This window comes from Petromyzon marinus, chromosome 18, assembly GCF_048934315.1.
Source record: "Petromyzon marinus isolate PM22_M1 ecotype Great Lakes invasive population chromosome 18, UKy_Petmar_22M1.pri1.0, whole genome shotgun sequence".
In the NCBI taxonomy this organism is placed as follows: domain Eukaryota; kingdom Metazoa; phylum Chordata; class Hyperoartia; order Petromyzontiformes; family Petromyzontidae; genus Petromyzon; species Petromyzon marinus.
In genome coordinates this window covers 14,258,290-14,271,020 of record NC_133684.1, presented here as the reverse complement: position 1 = coordinate 14,271,020, position 12,731 = coordinate 14,258,290, and the positions used below count along the sequence as shown (strand labels likewise).

General features: G+C 44.7%; 1 protein-coding gene across 3 annotated transcripts in view; it reads left to right on the top strand.

Moving 5' to 3' along the window:
• LOC116943693 (tyrosine-protein kinase Tec-like) overlaps positions 1–11,611 on the top strand; it is a 74,854-nt gene extending 63,243 nt beyond the window's left edge. For all 3 annotated transcript variants that reach the window (XM_032956783.2, XM_032956782.2, XM_076067898.1), the window contains 4 exons: positions 944–1,008; positions 2,405–2,523; positions 4,800–4,957; positions 10,299–11,611. In XM_032956783.2, the coding sequence (XP_032812674.1) occupies positions 944–1,008; positions 2,405–2,523; positions 4,800–4,957; positions 10,299–10,361 (405 nt within the window). In that variant the 3' untranslated portion in view covers positions 10,362–11,611. The remainder of the gene's footprint in view (positions 1–943; positions 1,009–2,404; positions 2,524–4,799; positions 4,958–10,298) is intronic.
• The last annotated feature ends 1,120 nt before the right edge of the window (positions 11,612–12,731 follow it).

Below are 12,731 nucleotides of genomic sequence, written 5' to 3'. Positions count from 1 at the left end.
AACTAGCCTTGTTTGATATTAATACTTGGGATATCTATCCAAAAAAATGTATTTAATTCACGGTGACATGATCGCTTGTGAGAGCAGCACACTGGGTGCTGGTGCTTTAGCCAAAATATCAAATCTTAAAATGACCTGCACTCAGCCGTTGCGATGGTCGATTGCACTTTGCTTAACCAGGTGAGCACTTTGCAAGAGTGAACCTGGGTCACCAAAAGGACAAAAACGTGGAAATAAGTACAACAGTGATCCAAATAAAAAAAACAAATAAACATTTGAGCAAGGAAAACTGCCTTCCGAAATAAATAAAAAATTGTATACAAACATAAGCGATATTAAATTGAAATGTATTTCCAGTATAAAAATTTGGCTCAGATAAATTACCTTTAAAAAACATAGTAAATTGATTTACAGGAACGTAAAAATACATTTAGGGTAATAATATGTCAAATACACCTCCATAAGTAACATACAGCAAGAAACTTCCTCTACTTATGAACGAATTAGGTTCGAGAGATCTGTTCGTAAATCGATTTGTTCATAAGTACAACTTTACTCCTATCGATTCCAGACATGGTGTACGGCATGTACACTAAACACAGGGAATGGCTTTAAAAACTGTATAATCTCCTATAGATGCCAATAGTTCTTCACGTTCTGCAGATGTAACTGCCACTACCGCCATCTATTGCGCGACGGTTGAACTTACGACTCTCGGTCCGAACAGGCAACTGGACATACGGATAGGGTTGTTCATATGTCTGAAAGTTCGTAAGTCAAATGTTCGTACGTAGAGGAGTCCCTGTATGTGGCAAAGTCACCTCGATGAGCATCGTATCCACCGTTTCCACGGTGTCTCTCGCACGCACGAGCGAGCTTCAAGGGCTCTCGTGCATCAACTCCAAGCTCGTGGACTTCGTTGTGCTGCTGCCGTATGTCCCAGGCTGCTCGGAACTGCCTGGTGAACGCACAGGGGACGGTGAAAGTGTCCGACTTCGGCATGAGCAGGTGAGGCGTGATAGACGATTGGAACAAAATAAAGCAAAGACAGAGACCCCCCCCCCCCGTATAGTCTTAACAACGATTGGGACAAGTGCTGTTAGCGAACAGTATGAATTGCGGCACGGCATACACAGGGTTGGGATGGCCAGTTCCATGCCCGGCCACCTTTGTCTCCCCAGTTCTGATGTTTACACACCACACCAGGTACTCATTTGAGGCTGAGTCAACCTAGGAGAGGCCCAGGGCCGGTTCAAATAATTACTATCGTCACTGATGTTGGGGTGTGAAGGAATCGAACTCGGGTTGTCGGGTTCGCAGTGCATTGAGCTAACCGCTGGCTACCTCTACAGTGCATCAAAAATCCAGTGCAAAAAACCTGAAGCAATCAATGTCAAAGACAGTGCGTACATTATTATAAAGTGTTTGCATATTTTTGCCACAAGTATGTGTGGTTAATGCAGACTTGATGCATCTTAACACCTCCTGTTTTATTGCCAGATAGGGTAAAACCTATTCTTATTTTCATCATACTGGCAAAAAGGTCTCAGATATAAATGCCCGACCCGAGCTATAAGTGTTCTAATACTTGATTGTCTTTTTACTGTTCGCCTTTTGGCGTTCTCTGGTCTGACGCTCGGCCATAAAGAAGGCTGTCTCTGGTGTAGGCCAATCAATTTAAAAAAACAACGCATACATAAAATCAGTGTTTGCATGTTTTCCACAAGTACGTGGATGGTTAATGTAGACTTGATGCCTTGCAAAAGGTATTCATTTGGTGTTTGAACATATTAACACCTGTTTTATTGCCAGAAAGGGTAAATAATATTCATATTCATCATTAATAAACATATTTAATAAACTCGTAAAACCCGTCGATCCAGTTCACCATGGAAGTTGACAGAACTCTCCCATTTCTGGATATTCTGCTCGGGCGCGGCCGAAATGGTAAAATAACACCATGTTTCCTGATAGAAAAAGCACACTTAACGACAATCTGAATGCAGTCACACCATACTATAAATATCCTCATGATAAGCCACTTTGCTGAGCTATCATTTGTGGCCAGGTCGCTTGTGAGAAAGGGCTATATAGCTCAGTGGAGTGGGTGTTACCTGGTAAAATAAAATAAAAATGTTTGATGGATTTTTATAATAGTTTGTGACGTAGCAGTAGGTAGCGAGTGGTGCGGCGGTGCAGTGGGATGTTGCCACGCAGCAGTGGGATGGGGTGTGGCGTGAGAGGTGTCTCGGGGCGCGTAGCACAACGCTGCTGCTGTTGTTGACTGCTGGTCGAGTTGCCCTCGAAATAGAGCTTCTCAGCTCAATGGGTTTTACTCGTGGGGGGGGGGGTACACTGCTGAGCTTCTGAAACTTGTGAACGTGTGGCTGTGATTGTGCGGCAGGTACGTGCTGGACGATCAGTACACCAGTTCCTCTGGCACCAAGTTCCCCGTGCGCTGGTCACCTCCCGAGGTCTTCCTCAACAACAAGTTCAGCAGCAAGTCGGACGTGTGGGCCTTCGGTAAACGGTCCACTTAACGCCACCGGAAACTACATAGATGACGGTGAAGGAACTGACATCCTCTGCAACGAATGAGACTCCCTATTGTTAGTGGTTGTAGTGAGTCCAACTGAGTCGCAGATGTTTTCTTGGGAGCAACACGTTTGATTTGACTCTTAGCACAACATACTCCAAGCTATTAACACAACATACTCCAGGCTATTAACACAACATACTCTAGGGTGGTGACCACCCAACTAACCACGCTACGGCAGAACTAGACACGGTTCCACTATCCCGGTCGGGACCACAAGCTGGGTCCCGGACCGCGTGGCTGGAGGCTTCTTCAAGCTTGACGTGGATCTCCTGCCTCTCCAACAGTAAGAACCCCGAGCCCCTCTCAGGGCCCCCCTTATATCGGGCCGGGCTGGGGCTGGCTCCGCCTCTCGCCCCGCCCACCTTCTCGATCTCTCTCGCCCTTGCCCGAAGGCTCTCGAGAGTTCTTCTCGGACCATGTGACCACCCATTGGCCCCCTCCACCGGTGGCCCCCCTCCAGTATCATCCGGTCACTTGTCCGCAGGTCAGCCAGAGTATCATGCCCCCAACGTAACCCTAGCTGGCTGACACTCTCTCGCTCTCTTAACGGGAGTTCGCACCGCACGCTGTGCGTGGTGCCACCGCGCTTAACCAGCGCTCGCCCAAGCCCCCACTAGGGCTGGTACTACATTCCGTGTCCATGGGTGTACACACAACAGTAGACATCCCGCCATGGCCTCGTAGGCCCGGCACCACACAGTGACATTCCCAGTTACTCCATGGTTATTACACTTGTTCACCCAGGAAGTCTTCACTGAGTCTCAACACTCTTTTTTTAAGGAGGGTCCTGTTAGGTTTCGACCATAGGGGGTGACGGTACCTGTTTGTTTGCCTATTAAATCATTGGTGAATATTTTTGTTTGTTTGACAACTTTGGATCATGACGCGAGCACACTGTAGCCTATTATTTGAATGACATCACGAGATTTAAATTTCGATTTAAAGCTTTCGTGACTGCAATGATTCATCTTCTTTGGTTCTTTCGGTAAAGTCACGTAGAATGAGAATAAAATAATAAATTGATAAAATAAAATAACACAATAATATTCTCACGACGTTTCGGCCACAACACAAGCGGCCTTCATCAGGTGAAGGGACGAGACAGCTCCAGCGCTGTCCTACCAGACAGTCTCGCTCCCTTCACCTGATGAAGGCCGCTTGTGTTGTGGCCGAAACGTCGTGAGAATATTATTGTGTTATTTTATTTTATCAATTTATTATTTTATTCTCATTCTACGTGACTTTACCGAAAGAACCAAAGAACATCACGAGATCTTTAAAGTCCACTCTGAAGTTGATGGCGAGTAGTATTCATGATTCATAAACCTGCAGTATTTACAAGGGTGGCCTTCTGGATTCGAACTGCAAACCTCTGCAACAAGTGGTCAACGTGCTATGGCTGAGCCATGTCAATAAATATAAGCAGGCCTTCCTAAATGTAAAATAATACAAGATATGTATGCTTGTGTGCGGCCTTTGTGAATGTTGTAATGCAGTACAATATATGAAAGGGCTTTGATAACCTCTAGATTGGTTTGTGACTTTAAGCAAGACATGGAAGATATGCCGACCACTCAAGTAATTGTGTAATGGAAATCAAACGTGTGTTAGATGATAGATTAGACATCAGTAGTTTGAGGTAAGGACTGGCTGCCAGTGGTTAAGGGTGGGGCTTTTGGCGCTTAATCACGTGTCAACGGAACTGCATTTTGGTAGCTACAACATTGCACATATGTTGTGCCTACAAGCATCCAGACCTCGTGAAGCACGTTGTAACGTGTTATTTTGTTACACAGTTGCTAAGCACAGGCCCAAAGCAGCCAGGAACAGAGAGGACTATCAAAGTAAGAATCAACACGTGTCTTGAATGGAGCGAGATTATACGGAACGGCTTGTTAAATCAGACAATGGGAGGGAAATTCTAAAGTCGATCAGTGCGAGGCAAGAAGCATGAAGAGAATGTTGCAACCTGCAGTGTGGTGAGCGAGTAGGTGAGTGGGTGAGTGAGTGTGTACTTGTGAGCTACAGTGTCGTGAGTGAACACAGTACGGATGTAACAAACAGTCAGTCTGGTTGACCAAGTTCTCAACATGGGTGGAGGAATCAGTGTGAAGTTCACGGGAGCAGTGACCATGGTAGTAGCAATAGCAGAGTGACAAGGTGGCGACCGACTGCTGTCCTGTGCGCCTGACTGTCGCAGGGATACTCATGTGGGAGGTGTTCTCGGAGGGGATGCTTCCGTACGATCCGTGGAGCAACAGTAACGTTGTGGAGCAGGTGCAGGCCGGGTACCGTCTCTACCGGCCTGAGCGTGCAACCCAGCCTGTGCACCTCATCATGCACAGCTGCTGGCACGAGGTATGCAATGCCGCACTCGCTCGCCACGTTGTATCATCACCGCGATCTGCGGTCCTGGCTATCGGCCTTGCCCATGACCGCCACCTTTGCGTTTTCACGAAAATGAGATTTAATCTGGTTGAAAAGCAATACTGTGAACCTCCCATTGTATTGACTCTGCAACTATGATGAAATACACAACACCAAAGAATAATTGTCTTCGTTGTGGAGAATATAAATAACATAATAAATAAGCAGACAATGTCTCGTTCACATATCTGTCCCTCCACAAAAAAATGAAAGTATTTATTTACAAATCCCATCAGCCACGCGGCCTCCTGGCAATGTGTAATCATGCTAGCGCAACTATTTAACTATATATTTTAAACTAGATTCGAAGCTTTCGTGACTGCAGGAATTTCTCTTTGGTTCTTTTGGTAAAGTCACATAGAAAATAAAATCAAATAATAGAATACGACGTTTCGGTCGCAACACAAGCAACCATCATCAGGTAAGAATGAATGATAAAACACAGATACGGGAACAGCATAGGCAGACACACATGCAGAGAGGGTGTCTCGCTCTGTGTGTCTTTGTGTGTCTCTGTCAGCATGTGTGTCTGCCTATACTGTTCCCGTGTCTGTGTTTTATTATTCATTCTTACCTGATGATGGTTGCTTGTGTTGCAACCAAAACGTCGTCTTCTATTATTTGATTTGATTTTCTACGTGACTTTACTGAAAGAACCAAAGAGTATATATTTTATTTTGCCAGGTAAAGCCCACTGAGCTATATAGATATTTTTCAGAAGTAACCAAGTCGCAAATGATAGCTCAACGAAGTGGCTTATCATGTGGAAATTTAAAGCAGCCAATTCCTCTCAATACACGTTGATTCTAAATGTGGAGGGAAAAACCGGAGGACCCGTATAAAAATCCACGCGACCATTGGGGGGAACATGTAAACTCCAAATGTAGAGGCGTCAGGGTCGGGATCGAACCTACGACCTCCTGTATACCAGGCGAGGTAGTCAATAGCTCGCCACCATGGTGCTACACAGACCTAATGCTGCTGCCCCTTCATGTCAAGCATGCCATCCCCTGCAACGTGTTAATTTCCCTTGACCTGATGTACACACATATATGCCATTGCGTAATTGTATCATATCCCAAACCACAATATATTACAATAGTATCTATTTTCTGTCTCTAAATATCTTAAGTAATGAATTGAGTCTACATTGCAGATGCTAATTAATTTTTGTGGGCTCTTACCCGTTTCAAAATAATTCATTCAGACTGAGTTAATGTATCAACAACATTGCTGCATTTGTTATTATCATACCTGTCAACCACTTATCAGTGCGTACCTTATTACAGACCATTTCAGACCTTATTGGTCACCCCGTGCCCTTGTAAATCTCAGCGTTCATTCTACAAAGTTCCATCACAAGGGAAAAACACAAATAGACACGAAAAATGCGTGTCCGTATTGAAACAGCTGTATGCCGGATGGACCTGAAAACTCAATTTCCCTGTACAAGAATACGGCCATACTGTATGGGTTGACTGGTATATATTATGAATGTAACGTACATATTTTGATGAGCAACCATCTTTGTTATCACAGTGATCTCCTAGACACACTCAACTCTGCCACTGCACAACATTGCCACTGTTACAGCGAGAGCATATTCTATACGAACTTGTGGTGTGCATCATATAATGAATAATGCAACTAATTAATTACTTGGTTGTGATGTTCTTTGCACAGATGCGTAAAAAACAAGCCATATATATTTGAAATGCGAATTCGCGCATTATTACGTGTTTGCTGTGCGTGTCAATCGGCACCCTGGACAGATGTTTCATCTAAAATTATTTTCCAGGTGATACATATTTCTTAAATATTTGTATTCAACATTCTCCCTCACATCATAAATTGACGGTACAGATTCAACATTCTGACGTTCCGGGGGTGGCTCCAGGGGCATGGCGGTGTCAAGCCGCAGTCCCACCACACCTGGCTCCTCAGAGCAGGCGGGGGAGAGGGGCTTTCTCCGGGGGAGAGGGGATGGGGGTGGGGGGGAGTTGGCCGGTCATTGCTGTTCTGGGTTGAGGTGGTGAAGACTGCGCTACGGTTTAGAAATGAACCCCATGCTCGTGTTGTATTCTTCTTCCTTGTTTCTGAGATTATAGCTCAGATGCTTCATGGCCGAGATTGGGCTTAAAGAATTTAGCCATTGAGTAAGGGAGGGGGGTTCGTGATTATTCGACGTACTCAATATGGTGTCCTAGCTGCTATATTAAAAGTCTTTAAAACGTTCTGTTCTTGGGTCAGCCTTATGGGGTAGTTTCTATACTGATATTGACAGATGTATTGTTTATTTTATTGAAAACTCACATATGTTCATATAATTCAGCAATAGTCAGACATGACAAGAAAGCATGTTCGTAATCTTGTATTCTACCCGGGGGTCACCTCAGGCAGTTCAGAGATAAGGCTGTACCAAATTTGGCCCTCTTCTGGTTGGTCATGTAGGCCCCGTGTAGGAATTTGAATTGGGTATATCTGGTCCTTTGGGAAGTGGATTTCCAAATCTGGGTCCATGTCTGGTTGGGGACTGGTCGATTCACTATTTGCTTGCACAGTGCTCGGGTCTGAGATCATCCACTATTCGCCCTGAGAGTAGAAGCTGGTATGCCTTAGATAGTTTGTATCTCTCTTTATCCAGGTGGAGGTGCAATCATATCTTTTCCTCTAGCTATGATGATTATGTCCCGAATCTGGAGATACCATATAACTGAACGTTTGGGAGGTTGTGCCTGGATCGAATGGATTAGAATTTGTCAATGTGGCCACTTTCTGCCAGGAGGTCCCCTACTCTATGAATTTGGGCCGCTTTCCAATCAGGTCATCTGATCCCTGGTTTCCAACTTGAAGTGCCGGATTAAGGGGAGTTGTAGTGGAGTACCCTTGGGACCTTGGTGAGTCTGTTTTTGCATAGTGTGGTGTTAATCCTCTCTAGTAGGGTTATGTGCCCTTGGGCTTATCCTGGGGGTGTGAGTGAGCAAGACCTTCCAGATTTCATGGCGATACTGAGGCCTTTTCCCAAGCTTGCATACCATGATATGCAGGCCAACTGCAAGGTGGTATTTTCGAAAATCTGGTGGCGCAAGTCCTCCCTCACTTCTTCTCTGGGTTAGGGTTTGGTAACTTATTCTAGAGGGACTGTCATTCCAGATGAAAGACGAGATGCGGGAGTGTGATTTCAAAATAAAGATTTGGGGGATCTGAGTTGCAATAATTCTCAGGTGGTATAATATCTTGGGAAGGGTCTTCAGTTTAGTCAAGTGCACTCTGTTAGGAAGAGACAACGGGATATAATTCCACACTGCCAGGGAGGTTTGGATCTCTTTGAGTAGAGGGGGGAAGTTCACTAGAAAAAAAGGTCACTCAGCTGACTGGATGAGGACTCCAAGATATTTCATTCTCTGATGACAGCATGTGAAGGGGGACAATGCTATTGGGAGAGTCTGGGAAGATGGGAATTATTTCTGATTTGTTGATATTTTTCTTATATCCCACCACCTTCCCATACTCATTCATTTCCTTCAAGAGGGTGGGGATTGAGGTTTCGGGATCGGTGATGGTTAGTAGAATGTCATCTGCATAGAAATGTATATGTTTTTATCGGTCTCCGTAGGACAGCCCTTTGATCTCTGCTTTTTCGGTCAAGGGGCTGTGTGGCTCGTGTGAACGGGGGGTAAGGGGCAGCCCTGCCACTTCCCATGCGTGAGAGTGCGAACCTTCCTGATACAATTTCATTGGTGGAGACCGTTGCTCAGGGGGCCAAGTACAATAGCTGGCACTGCTTGACAAATTGGGTCGGTATCCATATTTCTTCCATGGTGCTGAACAGGAACCTCCATTCTACCGTGTCGAATGCCTTTTCGCCGTCAAGGGTAATAGCGTAGGATCTTTTTCTATATTTTGTGGCGCTATCAACAGCATCGATCAAGGTCCTTATGTTATCTGCGGAGTCCCTACCCCTGATAAAACCCATCTGGGTTTCTCCAATGATGTTTAACAGAGCCTTCTCTAGTCTTTTTGCAAGCACCTTTGCATATATTTTATAATTTGCATTGAGCAGGGAGATTGGCCTATAACCAACTATATTCTCCTGAGCTGCTCCTGGTTTAAAGATCACCATAATTCTGGCTTTTCTCAGAGTCCAGCAGCTTTCCATGCAATTCTGCCTCATTCAGGGTGTTTAGTAGCTGGGACACAATGGAGGTCTCAATATTTTTGTATAATTCCATAGTTATGCCATCAAGTCCTGGGGCTTTGCCAGGTTCTATAATTCCATAGTTATGCCATCAGGTCCTGGGGCTTTGCCAGGTTCAAGCTCATTGTGAGCTTCCATGAGTACTTGAAGAGTGATGAGTCTTTCTAATTCTGGCTTCAGTGTGGGAGGGAGATGGGGAGTCCTACTTCCTATAGTTATGCGTCTATGTTTTGTGATGTAGGCTGTTCATAAGTGTACAATTTATAATAGTATTCTCTGAAAGCTTCATTAATGTTAAGGCTTTAGTGCTCAGGATGTTGGTCCTGGTTTGGATGGTGGGTATATAAAGTATATAAACAGTCGGGAAGGTCTGGTCGTGAGAGATCTTATCTAGCTCATCTCTTGCTTGACAGATCTCACCCACCTCCTTACCTTGGGATGTCAATCTATATTGAAAACACATTTCTTAAAAACTGCTTTTTGTGTTTAGTTTGTTGTCCTTCCCTCGCACCTCCGATTGGAATTGATGGCTACATACGGTGCAAAAGAAGTTCAACATACATACATAGTCGTAGTGGAGCTGCCTGAGCCTATCCTCTATCCCCTGCATCCTCTGTCCCCTTTCTTTCCTGAGCCACGCGCCCCTTGCTATAAAGAACCCCTCTGAAGTAGGCTTTTTGGGCGGTCCCACACCACCATAGGCAATGTGGGAGGAGACGCACTTAGGTGAATTTACACGAAGGATCCTATTTAATCTGATATTTTTTTAACCGTTTCTTTATCCCAAAGCAGGGTTCCGTCTAGGGCCCACATCCAGCATCTCAGCTCATCCAGGTCCAATATCAGTTGTGTAAGGACTGGGGCATGTTCAAAGAGTTCGAAGTCCAGCATTTTCAATTTCGTGACTGAGGGGAGGAGGGTGTTTGACAACAGAAAGTAATCAATCCTTGATTACGTTGCTTACGCCCGAGACACGCGGGTGCAATCTCTCTCCCTGATTCCAGGTGAAATATTTTAATTAAAAATAAACCTGTCATTTCTAAATGAAATTGGATGTTTGTTTTTATATTTCAGAGACCCGAAGAACGCCCTTCGTTTCAAAGTCTTCTGGAGTCCATTCAGCACCAGCTTAAGTGATAAGGGGTTGTGATTTATGGCATACAGCAGTTTTTACTGCAAGAGTTAAAACATTAAACACAGTGGATGTATTGTATTCATGGTGACATCAATGTAGGCCTCGGCAAGGTAAGGTAATTTACCCTTTTTACCAGGTAAAAGGGTAAAGGTAAAGGTGTCGACATACCAAGGAGTAAGGTAAAGGGTAGGGTAAAGGTAGCTCAGAAGAATTACCCGGTAGGGTAAAGGTAGCACAAAGTATTACCCGGTAAATACGGTACCTTGTTTACCGCTTAAAGCTGCGGGGCGCAGTCCGTGGCTTCCATTTAATAAGTAACATTTTTTTACTTTTTTTAAACACGCTTTAATGAAATGTACGAGTAATGGCAGAACTCCACGACTCCAGGAAGTGGCCCTGAAGCTTGTCACAACGTAAGGGGACCGTGGTGATTTACAGCCAACGTCAGTTTACTGTGGACAGTTAGACCCAAGCCGAAACATAACATATACAAAAAGAATGTTTAAAAATATTTATTTTTATGATAGAATATAGTATTTTCATCAAAATGACATAAGTATACCAAGTTTGCAGTCTATACCACATTGGGAAGTGGGTTAAGATTGAGTTACAAGATTTGAGGATACAACGACAACAAGCGTGTTAAATGGGAATCATCGAGAGTATTCTATATTAATTAAGCGCTCTACCTAGCATTTACCGTTATAAACCTTTTTCATGTGTAGCACCCCAGTAATTACCCTGTAATCGGGTAATATGTATGGGGTAAGGGTAAAAGGTAGGGTAAAGGTAGGCTCGTTGCTTTTTACCTTTAACCTTACCTGCTTAAGGGTAAAAGGTAGGGTAGAGTGATTGTATTGTGGTAAGGTAAAAGGTAGGGTAAAGGTAGGCTCGTTGTTTTTACCTTACCTTGCCGAGGCCTACATAAATGACTTTAACCATGATGATGTCACGATTTTGTTCATTATTGTATTCAATTGGCCTGTAAATTACTTCCAAGGAACTGCCACAGGAGTTAGCGAGTGCCAATGGGAATTAGAATATCGAACTCGATGCGTGCTCATATCGAGGGCCACCTATGCTGACCGTACAGAGAAAAGGAATAAAAACACTTACTCTTGTGTCCACACCAAGCATTGCATCGCGTTCCATGTGTGGTACGTCTAACCTGTTTTTTTATTGTAAATATTCTTGAATATCACTACTCTGTAAAAGTTACAAAATATTTAATAAAATAATTCTCAAAAACATGTACCTGTGTGTTGGCCTGTCTTCATTTCGGTTGGGGTATTGTCACCGAAGTTTAAAGCAGGGCTCGTAAAATCAAATATATTTATTGCATGTAAACAAGCTATCGGCCTTATCCAGATCACCAACACAAAAGAACTGAACGTGTTGCCGTTTTGTCAGACCACCAACTGAAACAGTTGAAAAAATGTGGCTGTTCCAAAAGGAAGCAGCGAAAGGCAACTGTAGACTGGTTTTGTATTCATGACTCATCAGTACAGCACGGTCGTCAATGTGAGCAGGTTCCAACCGTGCAAAGGTTAAGCCCTCGACACATGGGGCTTCCTGAGTCTGATGGCAGTGGCACACATTTGCGACTGGACTGTACCGAGTGCCGAGGGTGAAACTGGTTCACAGTTGTCGGTTGTATCCAGTAATGACTCGACTATGGTTGATTCAACAATTGATCTTTTGACATCATGGATTTTATTGACTTTCTGGATTTTCCTTAAGCTTGGTGTAGTTTCAAGCAATATGTAGGGACGTGGTGGCGTCCCTACGGGGTGTACGCGGGAAGCACCCGCGATGTATGAGTGAGGGCACGTACCTCTGCAGGGAGTTGACGGAGACGTCACGGGAAGCGGGCCCTGTCTGGACGTGCCGGCTCAAGTGAGTTAAGGGGACCCGGATGTGAGGGCCCGGGGAAAGGGAAGAGGAACGGGGGCGGAGCGGAGAGCTTAGTCCGGCGTGGGGAGCGATCGGCTCGAAGGGCTGAGGGATCGAGTAGTTGAGAGTAGTTCCCTCTTCCCCAGTGTTGCATTCTCGTGATGTGTTAACGTTTTGTTATCCCTAGACTAGATCTATATATATAAAAGGGAAATTTGTGAATGTGTCTGTTCGAAATGTTTAGCATACTTCCCGATATGCAACAAACTTGAAATTTGGCATGTGGGTAGCTTCCAGACTGTACACAATGCAAAAAGTATACAAATAGACCTTTGTATTTGGGGGGGGGGGGGGCACAATAATGCATATATTTTGCACGGCAAGTGAGCGGTGACGTCACATCTATGATGTCACCCGCATGCGGCAGCGTCACGCAGTGTGCCTGCTGACGTCACGCACCCCCCCCCCCCCCTACGCTC